Source organism: Amborella trichopoda, chromosome 5, assembly GCF_054954075.1.
Source record: "Amborella trichopoda isolate Santa Cruz 75 chromosome 5, AtrichopodaSantaCruz75HAP2 v2.0, whole genome shotgun sequence".
NCBI classification, from domain to species: domain Eukaryota; kingdom Viridiplantae; phylum Streptophyta; class Magnoliopsida; order Amborellales; family Amborellaceae; genus Amborella; species Amborella trichopoda.
The window spans coordinates 5,528,957-5,548,220 of NC_142340.1; the positions used below are offsets into that span (position 1 = coordinate 5,528,957).

At 35.6% G+C, this 19,264-nt stretch overlaps 1 protein-coding gene across 8 annotated transcripts; it reads left to right on the forward strand.

Annotated features, from left to right (window-relative positions):
* The first annotated feature begins 325 nt into the window (after nt 1-325).
* HAG2 (histone acetyltransferase of the GNAT family 2) lies at nt 326-15,207 on the forward strand. 8 transcript variants are annotated; one of them, XM_011628468.3, is made up of 10 exons: nt 326-804; nt 5,322-5,363; nt 8,411-8,520; nt 10,771-10,839; nt 11,275-11,313; nt 11,419-11,495; nt 11,561-11,660; nt 12,224-12,314; nt 13,072-13,232; nt 14,258-15,207. In XM_011628468.3, the coding sequence occupies exons 1-10, from the start codon at nt 732-734 to the stop codon at nt 14,945-14,947; spliced, it is 1,452 nt and encodes a 483-aa protein (XP_011626770.2). In that variant the 5' UTR covers nt 326-731; the 3' UTR covers nt 14,948-15,207. The 8 variants fall into 8 exon arrangements, with proteins under 8 accessions (XP_011626770.2, XP_020528793.2, XP_020528794.2 ...); XM_020673134.2 differs by having other exon boundaries at nt 360-804; nt 11,558-11,660; XM_020673135.2 differs by having other exon boundaries at nt 360-804; nt 11,558-11,660; nt 12,227-12,314.
* The last annotated feature ends 4,057 nt before the right edge of the window (nt 15,208-19,264 follow it).

Consider the following 19,264-nt stretch of genomic DNA (forward strand, 5'->3'; position numbering starts at 1 on the left):
ACCCCCAAGATTTGTGCTTAATATGATTTATAGAAAAAAATATAAAAATGAAATGCTAGATGTGACGTTAAAAAATGGGACATGAAGATAACTATCAAATTCTAGAGATATTTTTTTAAAAAAATTTTGAATTTTTTAAAAAAAAGGCATATTTATATGAATTTACCCAAAAAAATAAATAAAAATTGATGTGTACCTCAATACTCCAAATCACCACTATGGCCTGACCATAGATGCAAGAATAGGATCTCCACCATGGAGTCATGATGTTTGACTCAATGGTTAACGCCCACAATGTAGTCCTATGGGACCGTAGGACATTTCTATCCTTAAAAGCGCTTTTGCCCTTCATTGCTCTCCTTTCCCCGGGCCCTCTCCCTGTCTCTCTCTTCCATGGGCCCTGTAGTGGGTACTCGGCCCACTATACTGACAAATTTCCCCTCTGCGTTAGATCTCTTCCCGCCTCTCTCTCTCTCTCTCTCTCCTCCCCGCCCCCCACTCTCCTCGCCTCTCTCTCTATCCTCGCGTCTCTGTCTCTCCTCGCCTCTTTCTCTCTCTTCGCCATTACCTCTTTCTCTTATACACACCTTTCCCGCTTCCCGCCTCTGCCCCTCTCTCTCTCTCTCTATCTCTCTATCTTTGTGTGTTTTTAATCCAAATCGCTTCTCATCTCTGTGTGGAAATTCCACCACTTTCTCTTCGCAAAGTCTACGCCCAAGGATCAGTGAAGAATGGCGAACAAGAAAAAGGAAGAAGGGGCATCCTCAGAGAAGAAGCGCCGGCGAGTTGGATTCTCCATCATAGGTCAGCTCCATTTCACAATTTGTAACTTTTTTTCTGCCATCGTTTTTACCCTTTTCCTAGTTAGTTAAGCGTCTGGTTTTCTAGGGTTTATCATAGGTTATAGTGGATGGTTAGTTACTGGATAGTTTGATTGTGGAGTTGCCTTTATTTGGGGTTTGTTTGAATAGGGATTGATTTGGCTATGTTTTGCTATTACATGTGTTCAAATTTTGTTTTACTGCTTGGTATCATATAACTAAAAAAAATGGTGTTATTTGATTATGTAATTATTACTTCTCTTTGAAATCTTTTCAATATTGATCTTTCTTGTTTATGTTGCGTATTTTGAAATTGATCTAGTTCTATTAATGATTTAATGTTATTTTGCTGGTGAAATTATGTGTCTCTCTTTCTCTTTCTTGCTGAAAAAAGGGCAAATATCTTAGCTTCACTATCTACTACCAGATGTTTTATATCAATTTGATTGGATGGTTTTCAGTGGTGTTCATGGTTAGGAGCCGAGCCAATGCGATGTTGCATTTCCAAATTCTTGACATTGGCATATAGTTCAATGGAGATCAAATTATTTCTGCATGTGAAGAGTGGTTATACATCACTTAACCTGTTCCATAACTGAAAGAGTACCCCTAGCACTCTGTCTTGGTAGAAGTAATATACAGGAGGTATTATGTGATACATTGTTTACGATGGACTCACTGCAAGTTTTTCTCCGTCACTTTTCGTACATAGGGACCTCACTACTCATGCGCTATCCCACTCAAGGTCAATTGGGAAGTTATGTTTATCATCTTTCCTATATGACTCTTAGGCTTTCATTCCATGAGAGAAACTGATCTTCTTCTATTATAGCGAAATATTTGATGGTGGAAAGTACACCTTCTCTCTTTCTCTAACTAACTGGAAAATTTTATGATAGTTAACCCTAGGAAAAGATTCATTTCTAGTTCCTTCAGCTGCTTGTGAATGTGTACAAACAATTACATAGTAATCAGTTCTACTTTTTAGTTGCTGATTAACTTCTAGGTAGTCCCCATTGTTGGGAAGCCAGCCTTCCTATCTACACGTGAAATGGATCAAAGTACCGAAAATAGGAAAAATAAACCACAAAAAACCACCAAAAGATATGCCAGGTAATGATAGAGAAGCAATCCACTAAAAATATAGTGAAAATGAGGCAGAAAAATATATGTCGAAAACTCGTTTGGGATGAGAAAAACCATGGGGCAAATATAATCCACTTAGGCGATAAAAAGGGGGCTTACAATGTGTCCTAAACCCTGTTTTCTTTGACTTGAGGTTCTCTTCATTTGTCTTATTATCTCTAACAAAACCAAACAAAAAAATCTCTTTGAAAAGGATTCTATGGGTGCTGGTTTCTTGCTTTCTTTTTTCCCTCTCAAGAACTCATACAAAAGAAAACTCTAAACACATCTCCTTGTACAACTCACTTGGGTTCTCTCTTACTTCTTTTCTCACGAAAAAAAATAATTATTGGCACCAAAATGATTCCCATACATTCATGTCAATAAGAAATCTATCGACAAAAAATATTCTCCCTCCTTAAAGATTTAGGTATTATTTCTTAAAGAAAAAAGACTTCTACATGTCCAGACCCTTTAAGGTAAACACCAGGAAAAGAAAATCACATGGGGCCCCAATGAGTCTGGATCCCATGTGCACCCATGGTTTGGAAAATCCTGAAATTATCATATTTTTTCTAAATGGGGTATTTGATTCAATTGAAACTCCAATGGGATTACAGGAAACAAAGCAGTTTAGACTTTAGACCCAAGAACGGGATGATTATTTGCACAAAAGGAAAAAGGACGAATAAGAATGCAGCAATGTTAGAGTCTGCTATTTTTTTGTAATGCACAAGTAGAGGCATCTAAAAGTTCCATGCAATTAGTGAATTGATTAGTGATTGGGTAATCAATCACAAAGAAAAATGTTCTTTGTGGTAATTACAATCTGCAAAAAGATATTTTGATGGACGTCGTAATGGAAAAGATGGAAGCTTGGATGCACACAAATTAGCAGCCATGGGTTGTAATTTATACCATGTATAATAAGTTTTTGTACATTGCATCCTGAATTTTAGTTGTGAAAATATGAGTAAATGCTTAGTGGGTTCTCATAAAGATCTTAGTGGGTTCTCATAAAGAAAGTCCAGTCTATTTTTCCTTTTTGCTTGTGGTTACTCCTATATGTGGATAGATTTTCTGTATCAGTGATTGTTGAAAGGGTAAGTGGTATTCTTGAGGAAATAGAGCATTCAGGGCCTTAGTTTCCTTTCAGAGTCATTTAATTTATATCCCTAGTAAAAGAAAATTGGGTGAGTTGGTTGAGGATATTTTTCTCTTTGCCGCCCTGATTTTCTAGGCAGTATTTGGAGGATTTACATTTCCTTGATCGAATAAATTTATTACTTATTGCTATGGGCTATTAAAAAACTGCAGTATATATTGATGCAACATAATTCTCAACTTGTAAGTCCATGAGAAAGTGCTGCAGAGGGACGAGTTAGTAAACCCATCACTTGATGAATATAACTTGTTATTGCTTCTTTTTGTCAATATCTGTAACACCTTAGTTTGGGTACTTAAAAATATATTGTTTGGGAAATATATTACTGGCGTAATACATTACTTGTAAATAGATTGTTCTGTTTGGGTAGTATCTAGATGCAACCTGAAGAATACATTGCTACTATTTGGTTATGTCTGAAAGAAATCTAGGAAATACATTACCAACATTTTAGCTAGGAAATATTGCGTTAATCTTATCTATAGTAAGGTGGTATTTTTAAATACCTTTTTTTCCTTTTTAGGATAAATAATTAATTAAAACTACTTAATTTTCTAATATGTGAGATAGTATGAAGCATGACCACTTACTCCCCTCCACTCTCTCTCTCTCTCTCTCTCTCTCTCTCTCTCTCTTATTTTTTAGGGTGGATATGGTGAAAAAAGGACCCTCGAATTGTGGTTTCCTTATGGTGGTATGGCTTCAGAGGAAAGCTCAGGAGGTGAAACAATGGCCTTGTTTCTCTTTCTAGAAGCTGAAATAGCTTCTCCCTTTCCATCGAATCTCTTGTTTTTCTCCTCACTTTGATATCCATTAATGGCCCTGCTCTCATTAAACCATCTGTTGCCTTGATAAAGAAGCTTTAGCCATGAATTAGCAGCATCAAAAGACCACCAAAAACCGTGAAAAAAATATATGAAAACATCTAAGCTTATTGCACTGAAAATCATACCAAAAAACCCTAGATACAATCACAAAAGTGCAAAAACAAATGCCCAAAAATCATGACTAAGAGAGAGAGAGATAGATGGCCCATCACCTATAGGCTAAGCCTCTAACCACAATCTTGTTCACAACATAAGGGATCAACCTGTTCAAGAAAGTAACCCCCTCAGCCATTCTTTCTCTGACAAATTTTGCACCAATCTCTCTCTAGAAAGTTCTGTGCCAATCGCTCTCTAGAAGGCTTTGTACCACTATCTCTATGTCGAACACTAGCCTGCCATCAGAAGCCAAGCCTTAGATTTTACTTTTGGAGAAGAAACCAAACGTAAGTGGGAGAGGGCGGAAGGCTTACCAGCGAAGAGAGAGAAACAGCTGGGAAGGGAGCTGCATCCAAGAAAGAGAGTGGGGTTTTTAAGCAGACCTCAAAACATAGAAGTCGATTCAATATTTTATGGCAGCCGAGGCTTATATTACCCGTCAAGCCCTGTAATAGATTTTGCAACTCTCCAAGTGTGAAATGGATTTCACAATTTTCGGGGAAATCTTGGGTAATGCGTTTTCATTTCCAGCCATCTTATGTGTGCCCAAACACTGAAAATAGCATATTTCCTTGTAATCTATTTCCCTGTAATAGAAATACAGGTACCCAAACGGCTCCTATTAGTGCAATGATTATTCCTTTTATAATCTATACTGAAGGTTGAAGTGTACAATCTGGTCATGCTACGGTTCTGGTGTATATATATTGTGTATTTGTTAAGAATGAGACAAATGCATTTACATTTTTACTTGTCAATTTCATATAGTTAGGTCAATTTATCTAATGATCATGGTTCTGTTGTATGAAAATGCAAAATAAAGGTTGGGAAGTTTGTATTAGTTGTTATCGAAAACATTATCTGCGTCTATATATCGCCTTTGTATATCTTCTTCAAAGTTTTTTTGGTTATACTGTAAAAGAAAAGATAACTATATTACAAATATGATGAAGTTGAATCATGATTTTTGTATACGGAGTTTAACCCCAAAATCATCTTTGTTGATGGAAAATTCGTATCGATCATGCATCAGATTTTTTTAATGTGTTCAAATTTATGATGGAATTGGTGACCACATATTGACCATGTCCGTTTCTTTATGAATCTCTTGCTGAACTCCTTTAGTTTAAGGATACAGATCATCTAGATACAGTGTTTCTTTGTTTTTATGAATTTGTTGCTATTTAAAGTGTCTCATGCATCTTACTTGTCATATTTGTTGTGCAGATGCTGGGATTGAAGCGAATGAGTGCATAAAAGTTTTCTTGGGTATGTGTTTATCTATTTATATGTTTCCTATGCAATAAAGTTAGTTGTAAAGGTTTTATGAATACTTTTGCCGGGGTTGTTATTGGATCACTTGGTAGTTAGTAGTAGTACAATATTTAGTCAAGTAAGAAGAGCCATGGATTTGCACTGATCAGATTCCATTTGCTCCTGTCATGCTAAGTCGGTCGCAGGTGGTACTATTTGAGGATTAGGCTTAGTTGTTGAGGTCAAGGTCTTCTAGGCTATTTATATATGCTAGGTTAGTTGGGGAACATAGGCATTGGGATTCTCTTAGGGGTATATCTAGGTTGTTGTGTTGTTCAAGGTTAGGAGATACCTAATTGAGTAAGATGCATTTGTTGGAGAGTGTGTTCATTCCCTAAAGGAGAATAAATTAAAATGTTAGGTTTTGGTGCTCGAAGGGCATTTCCTTTATTAGATGGTTCTCTAAATGCTTTTGTCAATCTGGTAGTAATGATCATCTTGGGAGATTTGTATAAGGTGCTCAAGTGCCACCCATTTTGGTTACAGTTAGGAGTTTAATTCAATGACCGAGCTTGAGTCAGTGGTCCAAATCGGCAGAGTCTCACCACAACTTAACCAAGTCTCTCTATGAAAATAGCGAAGAAGGGTCCATGACCTGGTAAGACTCGGATATGTCTTAGGGTTTTTGAATTGGACCAGGTCCCCTGCTGGCTCTGATTGACTTGGGCAAGTTCGATTGAGTTTTCAAACACTGGTTTCATCCTTAGAAAATCCTCATAAACAAGCGTCTATAACAATTTTTAAGAACTAGGAGTCTAGTTGGGACTCATTAGGGTCCCTATCTGAATTTCTGAGTCTGAATTAATGAGTCTAAACAAGACTAGGTCAAGTCTGTCAAAAAATTAACAAAGAAAATAAAGAAGAAGGTGAGACTAAGGGCAATTCCTAGGGTTTCCTTTCCTTAACTACTGTTGCGTATTTGATTAACAAAAAAAATATCATCATCATCATCATTAGAGTCGTTTCCCAACTATTTGGGGTTGGCTATACGAATCTTGGTCTGCCATTCTTCAGGATTCATGAAAAGTTTTGTCACAGTTGTATGTTGCTTGTCTACCGAACACAACCCACCTCCTATATCCGGGCTTGGGAACGGTGAAGGGAAAGTTTAAGGTCTCCACCCTTCTTAGACCAACGTAAATGTATGGGATTCAATATTAATGGAAACTAACAAGCCTAGCTTCAATGGCTTAGTGAATTCAATAGATTTCCAAGAGCAATGTTCTGAACTAACAATGGTCAACCCTGAATATAACCCTAACTCAGCCCCTATTTATATATGTTATTTGGACTCCCTAATCCTAATCTGCTGTGATTAGAACCCTCAATTAAATTTGGTGCCGAGTTTGACACTTTTTCTTTGACAAAATAAAATAACATAAACTGTCCTAAAAATAGTCCTAAAATGATACCCCAACTTTGCATAGGCATAACTTTTTTTTCCTCCGATATTTGAAATTACTAGTATGATTTCGTCTTGAGCTATTGGGGCCCAAAAATGCCTCTAAAGCCCTGAGTGTCGGGCCTGAAATTTTCTGTTGGAAGTTTGCCTGCACCACTTGTGGAGTTCCCCATCTAAATCGACCTGGGTGAGTCCTGAGGCGGCCCAGCGATTTTTAGTCACATATCAGTAGTACAGGTAACTCTGGTACCTTGACTTCTATGTATTGTGTGGGGAGGAGGCGACAATGGTTCATCTTTTGATCTGCTGTGAAATTTTGTGAGGAGTTTGGATTTCATTGATTCATATGGCATCTCTTGGGTCCTTCTCAAGTATCTAACATGCCTGCTTTTCTCTTGGCCTTCAGAATCCTTTTTGCATGATTCACCTTTTTTGGTGTTGTTGCTTGCTTATGATCCTTGGGTTTACGGAAGTAGTGCAATAATAGGAGTTTTAGAGGTATTAGCTATAAATAAAAAGCTTTAGAGGTATGATTATGATAGTGGATGGGGGTTGGTGGTAACATGAGTGTGTTTATTCTCATTTCTTGGAGTTGGATGCGTATAATGGATCCTGATGAATCTCATGTGCTGGATGCTGATTGAGGGGCATTTTGTTGGGTGAGGGTAGAATATGGAGATGTGCAGGTGCGATACCTTGGAAACTTGGAAGCTTAAAATCTGAGATTAGTTAGTTTAGAAACCAAATACTGGAAGGAATTGGAGGGTGTATCATGGATGCATGGATGTTGTAGAAAAGAACTTTGTAGGATTGATTTGTTGTTCGTGGGTTAATAGGATTTATTAAATCATTCTTAGCCCTCTAGCCCCTCGTAGGAGTTGATTGTGATTCACTTCAAGGGAATATTTCATAAAAAAGGGAGAATGCCTAATTAAATTAGAGTTTATGTCATGTAACGAGTTTCTCCTCTCAAAACATTCAAACTGAGGCTAACAGAGCAATGTTGTCTAGATTGGACCAGGTTTTGATAGACCTGAGTTGACTGAATGGAGTTTTTTTTTTTCTGCTTTCATTTTTTGTCCTCTAAATTTTGTGCATGTTTTTAGCTCTTGTGCTTATTTTCATGTTAGAAACAAAAATAATCATCGAAGATGAGAACTATGGCCTCATTTGGGCGGACCAAACTTTGGGAACAGGGCTGTCTTTCCCTCAACCCATTTATGAGTGAAAAATTGCGCAGCTTGATTCTCTTGGTTATTCATGCGGTCTCCCCTTTTCTCCCCACTTATCAAGAAAACACTCCAGATACTTTTTTAACCTGCAAAAAGGAAAAAAAGAAAGTAAAAAATCTTCCCATTTATAGTTAACTTTCTTGATCTATGGAGTTGTTTAGCCTTCCAAATGGGGGTAATTTCAATTTGAGTTGCTATATATGCGATTGGGGTCCACTTGAAGGAGTCTGTGAAGTGGTAATGACACTAATTCAATTTTCCTATTCAGACGCTAATTACTTGAGGCCTTGTCTTCTTCTTATATTTTTTTAGTTTTTTCTTTTTTTTAATTTTAAATTTTCTCTTTTGTTTTTTCTTGGTCCTTGTAGTAAGCAGCCAGGGAGAAATGAATGGTGCAAATGGATTTTGTATTGAGCCAATAGACCTGAATCAGTTTGCTGGGAAAGATGGAAGGATATATGGTTACAAAGGGTTAAAGGTGATTGTCGGTTTTGATTTGTATTTTACTTCCTGTAAGAAAGCATGCTACTGATAAAAAAATGTATTTTTTAGTCAGAAAATACTAGGGTTTCTGCTTATAGGTGAATCTAGTTTCCTGTTTTCTTTAGTTCTACTCCAGTTAGACATTTGAAGCTAAGGTAGTCTGGGATATAGAAAAGATACTAGAACAATCTTACGATATGAAATGTACTGAATGACTTCTTTTGATGTGGTTCTAAACTCATGTACTCACTATGGGCCAAATTTAAAAATTTATAATGCACATTATTAGAGATGTTGGTAGAGGTCCCTTATTGTGTGAGACCTCAGCAGCCTAGTTATAATTTCTCTGTCACCATTTTGTCTGCAGCTCAATGCAACTTGTTGTATACCTTATATAATTAACTGCATCATACTTTGAGTCAAGGAATATGCTTTTGACTTGTGGAGATGCTTCACACTTGGAAAACTTTCACCGTCTTATTTTGGCTTTAATACTCAATATTCATCCTCGGTTGATGACCATAGGATTAATTCCTATGAAGCTGACCATTGGCTTAATTCCTACAACAAAAGGGCATCAGAGGAAACAGAGCTTTTTGAATAGGGTAATTGAGTAGCCCTTGTTAACGCCTCCCTCCTCTCTCTCCTCTCCACTACTTGCCCAAAAAACCCTGCTCTCTCTGCTCCCTGTACCCCACACCCCACTCACTACCCCCTTAACCCTTGCCCAATATTTGAGTAAGAAAGCTGGGCACATCCAAAATAATCTAATAAGCTTGTCTCAAACAACTATTTCCAATGTTATCAAGGCTGGACCCATCATCAAATTTTTGAGGTACAGGTCCAGTTGAAACCAGTTAGATTGACTAGTTCACCAGTCTTATCTCGCCTGGAGAGAAGAAAATAATAATAATCATAATAATAATAATAATCATAATAATAACAACAATACTTAAAAATAATATATATATGTATATATATATATATAAGATAACGACAAAATGGTCTGATAGGTTGTTCTCTATCTGTTCAACAAGCTGATTCAACTAGCTAAACCAACTGATTCAACTGGTTTGAACTTGATTTGATTGGTTTTGACGAATTATGGATCGGTTTTAGGCGTGACCAGTACCATGACTGGTTCACAGCCCAACAAATCGAATTGGTTTATCTGTTCCAATCCTAATAACATCAACTATTTTGCGATGTCAAATCAATTTGTAATTCTGGTCATATAGAATAACTACTTATGTATTTTACTAGATATGCCATCCAATGTTGAAACTTGAAACACAACACGTGTGTATGTCAATACACCTAGAATGTGGGTCTTGATCCAAAATGATGCGATATTGTAGAGATTTTTAGATTTACATTATTACAAACAAGATTGTGCTTGGTCTTTTTGTGATAAATGAAAGGTGGGCACTAGTGCCACCAATCGGACAAGACTTGCGAACCATGAGTTTCTAAAGAGTGATGTGTTTGCTTCCACTGTGCCTATGTAACTCATTTTTATTCAGCGTGGTATCTTTTCACCTTCATGATCATGAGCAACTGGTATGTCTGATACATTTATTCTGATAAGGATTAAGGACCCTATCGTTATTACAGACTCGTTACACCAAATGAAACTGCCGTGGCCAGTTTCACCATGTATCCGAAAATAACTGTATTATATAAACAATTGGCACCATAATGTGTATCTATGACTTGAAATTTTCGTTTGGGTCATCTTTTGTCTTAGTTGCCTCAGGCAGGCCATTTGAGGTTCTTGTGGCCCTGCCTTTGTGCACAACGTCTTAGCATAAGGCGCATCTGCCTCCAGTAAACTTTGTCGCTGTCTTTTGGGGGGGGGGTGATTTAGTGGTCTTCTCTAACAAAGATGTCAGAAATATAGGCTTGGCTAAAGTTTTTGTGACAATGCCCTTATCAAGTAAAAAGCTTTCACAAAAAATGTTTTCCGAATTGCCCCTCTTACCTTTCAAACTAAGCTAACCAACCCAGATTGTATAGTATCAAGAAATTTAATGTATTAATCAATCAAATGTTTGTTTCATCCTCTCCCTACTTTTACCCATAAAATAATTGTTTCTAGATCTGTATTCCCCTAATGTTCTTGTTGATATGCATTTGTGTTAGAATTCATATTTTTTACAATATGTACATGTTAAACTCTGGCATTAGTCTTTTCTTTTTTGATCAATTACACTATGAATACTCATTCCACCCTAGTTGGTTGCAGATTGAGGTTTGGTTAAATTGCGTATCATTTCAAGCATATGCAGATATAGTGTACGAGAGCTCATCAGATGTAAGTTCTACTTTACTCCCTATGATCTATGTTCCCTTGTAAAACTTCTTTGTCCTTGTCCACCCTGAAACAACCCAAAGAAAATAAAACAAATGAGTTGTCATGGGATGCACAAACACTGTATGAATGTTGTTGAATGGTCTCTCCAGGCTGCGTGCTTCAGGTACCCTGTTTTAGCATAGTTGGCCTGGCTTAATCCAAAGAGGCTGGTAGTATTGGTCCTTAAACCGTGCAGGGTGTAATTTGTATTTTTTTATTTTTTATTTGATACAATTAATAATAAATTTTTTTCATTGTATTGATAATTAGAGTTTGAATGCCTTCTCTATAATAAAGTGAATGCCTATAGATTTCATTGCCTTTTCTAATAAAATGAAGAATTTGAGTTCCACCGACTCATTTTATATAATGACTTGTGCATTTGACTGTGTGAAGTGCGGCAAAGGGATCACGGATCTTAACCAAATTCTACAGGTAAAAACCACTGATACCCAACTTTTTCTTTCTTGTTGACAAATTTGTCATGAAAGGAGCAAACTAATGTCTTTTCTCTCATTTTGGATACTTGCTTTGCAACAGAGCATATTTGGAGAATCATTGATTGAAAATAAGAATGACTTTCTTCAAATGTTTTCGGCTGACAATGATCTTCTCAGGTAAGACTTTATTGCTAATACATGTTTTCATATTCAAGGTTACTTGAAGCTTTTCTCTTCAGCAGACATGTTGTTCCCCTGGGGGAAGTGGTACACTGTGAAGCATCTGGAGAAAAGACGATTTCATTTGAGAACCATTCAGAAAAGGGAGCTTGTTCTGAAGAGGTAGCCTTTAGGTCCTTTACTTGTGATTCCATTAAAATCGAAATCAATTTTGACATTGGAGTTCTCTTCTTTTTTAATTAAAGCTATTGGCATGTGTCAAACTGTCAGTTAATATTTTATTGCTTACTGCTCATTGAAGAGAAAGAGCTAATTTCATTAATGAGAGAGAGTACATAAAATCATATGGGGTCAAAGTACCACTACCTAGCAAAAGAAAAAGGAGAAAGAAATCTGCAATATACAATAGAAGCAAAGGAGTGAGGCAGAATGCCTAAATACTTGAACAAAATAATGCAGCAGATATGTACTAATTTTGTAGCAAAGTCGTCGTTAATTTGATTATTTTTTCCATTTGAAGGGATTATTTGTGATGATTATGTCCTGTCCAATAGCCCAACATTAATTTTCTTTAATTTTTTATTATTGTATGAAATATTTATTTTATTTTTGCAGATGTTCTTTTTTCATTTAATTTTTTGAGAACTACAAGTTCTCGACTCTTTTCAAAGTGATTAGAAAATTTTAATATAAACCATTACAATTATGCAGTTTTTGTTATATAGCAGGACCAGATTGTTGTAATGGACATGGGGAGCATGCACGTTAAAGAGCTATACAATCATCTGGTGCCGTTTCTTCTTCTTCTCGTTGAAGGTATATCTTTGTCCTCTTCTATTTTCAAGCTGTCCAAGTTGGCACAATTTCCTTAGATGAAGAAGGCACAAAACCATAACAAGTTGCTATAAAATCACCCAAATATCACTTCTAAGAGGAAAAAAAGAACCGAATTAGTTCTGGTTTCTAGGAACTGATTGAACTTCTCCACTGGTTCCATACAAGGCAAAAGCATTGTTAGCAGATGTAGAAAATGATTTGTAGACCTCCCCATCGTACTCACCCTTGTGTGTTTCCCTCTCAGCCAGTGTATCCGTGTAACTTTTGGTGTGTGCTAATTTTGTTCCTTTCCAAATATATTCTTGTTAATTTTTGTGTGTTCTAATTTTGTTCCTTTTCAAATCAAGTGTTATTTTCCCATTTTGGTGTCCTTCTACAAGATTTTCCATGGTTGATTTTAACAACTGTTTGAGTCCAAGCAACTTACTAATATCTTTGCGTACAAGATCAAGTTACTAGTGATTATCTACTTGAAGAATTTGCACCACTAGTTTAAAGAAACCTATTTTTCTTAAATATCACAAGATTCTTAGTTTAATCGAGATTTTCTAAGTAGCTTTTTGAGAGAATCGATTTTCTTAGAATTTCCTGAGGACAGCCATAACTTTGAAAATGTGCCAGAAAATTATCTCACCAAAAAATTCCTGAGAATAAAAAATTTTGCTAACTAAACATAGAAGGTTCAGTGGCAAGTGTGTGCAGTGAACTGTAAAATATTGAACCCTCTGCTTTACAGGCAGCAGTCCAATAGACCTCGACGATCCGAAGTGGGAAATGCTCCTCATTGTCAAGAAGAAAGTTGATGGTTCAGGGAACACCCATTATAGACTACTGGGTTTCGCTACCATCTACAGTTTCTATCATTACCCAGATACTTCTCGCTTACGCATTGGCCAGGTCAATTTCTCTCTCTCTTGCAGTGATGCTAATATAGTTTCTCTCTCTCTCTTGATGCTTCCTACTTTCATCTTTATACATACCAATCACAAATCCCCCTCCTCTTTAATGATATGCACCTAGCATCATATTCGTTCTCGAGCCAATACATTTTCTCCATCTAAATGTAATTTTTGCCATGTATATTTTGGAGAATACTGTCATTTTCTTACCATCTAGATTCTATAACATTTTTTAGAGATGGACAGAACACTTTCAATGGCTGACCAAAAGCATTTACTTTTTTCTTCCTACCAACACTTTTGCACTCTTACGAAGGGTAAGTTGCAGTTTCTTAAAGGCATTATCAATTCAAAGCATTAGTGGCTGAGCAGAAGCTTAATTTGGAAAAAAATATGGTTTCTTACTTTTGCGAAATTTTTATGTGAATTAAAAATTCCAATGTAAGAATTCATTTGTTCTCATTTATAGAGTAGTAACCGTACAATTTGAGAAAAATTGTTTTGTGACTTTTGTCAACAGCGTAGAAGCATGAAATTTATAGTTTTGGTTTCTGCTCTAGTAGTTGGCATCTCGTTCTCAATGTGAAACTTTTTATTATTCGGATCTGGGTGGTTAACCTTTAAGTCTGAGGCCATGTAACTCCATGACCCTCTCTCTCTCTCTCTCTCTCTTTCTCTCTTGTGGCCAATTTCTCCCTGCACAGAAAAATAATGGTCTCGAATTAAAGGAAAAAAATATTTATTTTTAGGAAAATACATGCAGTTCTCTCCTTATTCAACCCTACATCAAGGGATCAGGAGGGCAATAAATCTCAGCTCTAAAGGCCTCTTTATTTAACTTATTGTTCTAGAGTTGGGCCATGCTGCCAGGTCATTGTGCATGTGTGTGTATATATATATATATATATATATATATATATATATATATATATATATATATATATATATGTATAAAGGAAGAAAGAGAGAGAGAGAGAGAGAGAGTAAACCATTGAGTATTGACTATTCAACCTTATGGTGCAGGTTCTTGTTTTACCTCCTTATCAGGGCAAAGGGTATGGGCGCCACCTTCTTGAGGCTGTGAACACTATTGCGGTATCACGAAATATGTTTGATATTACAATTGAGGAGCCTTCGGAACACCTCCAAAACATTCGTGATTGCATGGATACAATTCGGCTTCTCACATTTGCGCCTCTCAAAACTATTCTTTCATCTCTCTTTTCTAGGCTTAAGGAGGAGAGGCCACAAAATAGTTCTATTGCATTCAAATATTTCCCTCCTAAAAGTTTGGTTGGAGAAGTCAGAAAAGAGCTGAAAATATACAAGAAACAGTTTTTGCAGTGCTGGGAAGTTCTTCTTTTTCTAGGTTTCTACAAGATAAGTGCAAGCACTGAGATTTTCAGGGCCTGGCTAGCTGCAAAAGTTGAAGCTGAGACATTTGATAGGGGTGAGATAAGTGCTATGAAGAAGTGTGTGATTGATGTGCAGAATGAATGTGGACATGACAAGACATTCGTCATGGTGCGATTTGAGGGTGAGGTGAGTCCAGAGATTGAAACTGGAGTTCTACAGAAAGATGAGTCTGGAGAAAGAGAAAGAAAAGAAGAGATGGAAAAGTTCATTGAGGGGCGGCTGAAAGAGATCAAAGCGATCTCTGAAAAGGTCTCCCTCCACTGTGAGAATTTGGGAATTCCTATTTCCGTTGCTTGAAGTTGGAAAGAATTTTACACCGGAGAGAGAGAGAGAGAGACAGAGAGATTAGAGTCATGACCAACCCTTTTTGAGCTTTCATTGAGTATTTTTGCAGGGTGGAAGGTTTCACTTTGTTCTTTAGAGTTGAAAACTGCAAGAATCAACTGCACTGATTGGACTTGGTGTTTGCGGAGGACTTTGGTTGTAATTTAGTAACTTGACAGGTTTTTCATTTTTGTATTGAGTTGAAAATCCGTAATAGATATTGATTCAAAGTATTTGCCTTGGGCCTTTATTTTTTTCCTTCTGTTTAACAGAGTAGCAACCAGTATGCGTGGCTAAGTGGAGGCTCTCTCCCCCCTCCAGGCATAAAAGCAAGAGTGTTTATAAGTGGGCTGGGTGGCCGAGCCAGCCTAAACAGGGCCAGAGCCCTTTCATGCGGTTGCTAGCTGGCCTGGGCTGGTTCTCGTTTGTCTGGGCTCGGGTCGGCCAAGTCATGGCCCGGCCTCGCCTGAACATATAATAGAAAAGCCCATGGCTTATCGGCCCAACGTGTGAACTGTGGAGGATTTTCTTGATTTTACATGTTTAGGTTCATTTTAGAACCACCATATGATTATTTAAAGAAAAAAGTTTATATAAGGTTATAACCTTAAAATGTAGAATTACATATGTACCTAAAAAGTCTATCGAAGAATGTTTTGTTAATGTTGAAAAGTCATTTAATAAATCATCACGACATCGAGATGTATGAATATGAAAAAAAAAAGATTCAGAGTCTTAGAAATAGTGCACATTGCAACGCATTATTTAGATCGTCTATTTTCAAGATTTTCATATGTTTATAGATCTACTCGATTTGAATAATTTTTAGAGTTTTAAATTATATAATTAGATATGAGAACAGATTTTGAGATAATCCTAATAATTTTTTACATCAAAATTATATGTCATGATAAAATTTGGAGGTATGCTGTAATTAGATTGTTTAAGGTTGCAACCTTATGGAAGCCACACATTTTTTTTTAAAAAAGCACTTTTTTAGTTATTTAATCTTAGGAATTATATGAATAATACCATTTACCTTTGGTATAGGGAAACAACAATTGCGTACAACCAACTAATTTCACATCCAATAGTAAAGATTAATTGTGACCATTTTGTACCAAAAGTAAATGGTCTCATTATATACTCTCTTAATTTTATAACGTGATTTCCTTTTAAGGCAATTCTAGAGTGTGTGTAATGAATTATTCAAGAGAGATTTTTTGAGGGGTCAAAACGTTTTACAAAATCATTAAAAATGTTAAAAGATCTCAATTAATATTAGAAGGTTTACTTTTTAATTTTCATTCACTCAGGGACTTCTTCAAAAAGTACCTTAAAAAAAAGTTGAAACCATGGCATTTTAGTTGTTTAAGCTACTTTGAACAAGCATGGTACTCTTGTCGGTTAGTTGGGACCTCTTAAGTTAGTCAAATTATTGAAATGCCTCAGGTATTTTGTCATTTTATTGGTGCCTCTGGTGTGTGTCAAATTAATAAAAGTGTGTAATTTTATTGGTGCCTCTGGTGTGGGTCAAATTAGTAAAATTCTTCCTATTTTTCAGTAGTGCAACTTGGGCACTACTGAAGGTGTTCTTTAAGGAGGAAAACAAAAAATATAATAAATAAAACCTGTAATGTTGGGCACTACTGAAGGTGTTCTTTAAGGAGGAAAACAAAAAATATAATAAATAAAACCTGTAATGTTAATTAGGATGTTGTCACTCCCTGATTATTCATATAAAGGGTCTTTTATGGTATTTCCCCTTTCTTGGGTTACTCTCTACGTTGAGCAAGTAACATGGTCAGAAACAAATTTACAATTTGCTCACATGAGAGTATAATTTTTTTTTTAACAATATTGTTATATGGCGTGTGCAATGCACAAGTGTGCCCAAATTATTTAAGTTTTGTATTAGATTATTGTAAGCAATAATTTACTAAATAAAAGTAAAAGCAAAAGTGCCATATTTCTTTTTTTTTTACTAGAAATAAAAAAATTAGAGTAACCATAAACTTTAAACCTGTCCAATATGGAAATAAATTATTTTTATTATGACTCTATTATGTAAAATAACTTATTTTTGTGATCCCTAAATTCTAGAGGGAAAAGAAGTAAAAATTTGTAACTAAAAAAATTAGTGTATAGATTAATTGATTGAATAATAAAAATAAAGAAAGCTTAAAATTAATAAAGAAAAATTTAAAAGTAAGAAATTATCAAAATCCCGTGCATCCAAGGAAACTATAGAAAGGATAAATTCCTATTCAACCAAAATTGATTAATTCTTTCCTACTTTTAAGGAGCAAGGAATGATCCAAAGCATATTGTGTTTTAAATAAAACTGACGTCCTCTACTCCAAGAGAATTACATGCAAATACATCATAAGAGCCTCTTGAGTCATATTACTGACATGCCTCTCTTTCCCATGTTAATCAAAAGCAATTTGAAAAAAATAAATATTTTTTTTTTTATGGGAGATACCTAAGTGAAATGAATAGAGAAAAAATAATCCCTCCTTCTATTACAGCATTTGACCCATTCAAAAGGTTTTACCTAGGGCTAGAAAGCCAATCGGGTCCATTTGGCAGATCAACCCGAGAGAGATATCGGTTCAAAAGCATGGACCTGATTATGAATTGGATCAGGTTTGGGTCTGGGTACGGGTTCAAATCGACTTGATGTGACCTGACCTAAGGTTTTATATGATCTTTTAACATATGAACAAATAGTAAAATTGCATTTAACTTAGTTGGAAAAGTTTATATAGAGCCAAGGCTCTAAACAATCAAATTTGAGCCCACCTCAAAAAGTTTACTAGAAGAGGTTGTTTTGATGCCCAAATATCTTCAAATTGATCATCTCGACATCAAGATGTATGGACATGAGAAAAAAATGAATTTCAAGTTTTGAAAATAGTGTATTTTGTAATGCATTTTTAGACTGTCAATTTTTGAGATTTTCAAGTTTTCATAGATATGTTGATCTACCCTATTTTTGAAGCTTTGAACTTTATAAATAAATATAAAAATGTATTTTAAGGCTATCACAAATATTTCCTGCGATAAAACCACATTTCTTGATACTATTTGAAGGTAGGCTCTAATTTGATTGTTTAGAGCTTAGGCTTTATACAAACCGCACCCTAACTTAACAAAGACTTCCACTTAATTTAATTACGGATTATGTTAGGGTACACATACATGCGAGCATTTCGTAAATGTACTAAATATATTTTAATATTAATTACCTTTACTTTGTAATAAAATTCATTTTGGAGCAAAGGTGTACGATAAATATTTTTATAAGAATTTAATACTCCATGTAGGTGATGTAAAACCCATATAGATGATATCATTCTCTATATAATTAATAAATGTTACTCTTTCGATCATGAATTTCTATTTTTTGCCCTTAAATAATTACCTAAAATACCCCTAAAAAAAGTTACTACATTATAAAAAAATATTATTAAATGTAAAAAAAATTTTGAATATATTTAATAAAGAGAAAGCATAAAATAAGACATTTATTCTTTTGTACAAGGTGGTCACAATAATCTTGACTATTGGATGTAAAGTTGGGTGGCTGCAATTATTCCATTGATCAAGCTCAAGCTTCAAAATAAATTTTCTCAAACTTTTTGACACTTCCAAGCTATCAATTTTCACATCAAATAGTTGTAAAGCATTGTGACCAATGGAGAAAATTACAAATAAACTCGCAAGGCTAGACTTTCTATGCAAAATACGCCCAAAGAATTTTTTGTTCTCACTTTTCCCCCTAAAATATAATTCTCTCAAATTCCCCCACGTAAAAGAAAAAGTACATTTTTTTTATATGAAAATACCCTTTTTTGTGTATAAAATTTTAATTTTGGTTGGACATTCACATGGGCTGCTGGACTGCTGTTTGACATTGCCAGACCCCGTTAAACTAAAAAAGTGTAAGATAAGTCTTTGATATTACTGGACCGCATGCTGGACCGCATGGGCTCATTGTCGGACCGCTCTTTGTCAGTACCGTACCACCACTTGTACAGCCAGACTACCACTGCTAATTACTGAACCGACATTACACTGCCAGACCACTCTAAAAATATATTGGACTGCCTTTTGGTGAGAAAGAGGAGAGAGAGGCATGGGTAAAAGTAATGGAGGTAGTTTAGACTTTTTTTTTTTTTGGGTTGGGAAGGTTTTTGTTAAGAAAGTATATTTTCGGGTAAAAAGTGAGAAAAAATATTTGGTTTGGGGGTAACTTGCAAAGAAAATCTAGTATGTGGTATTTGT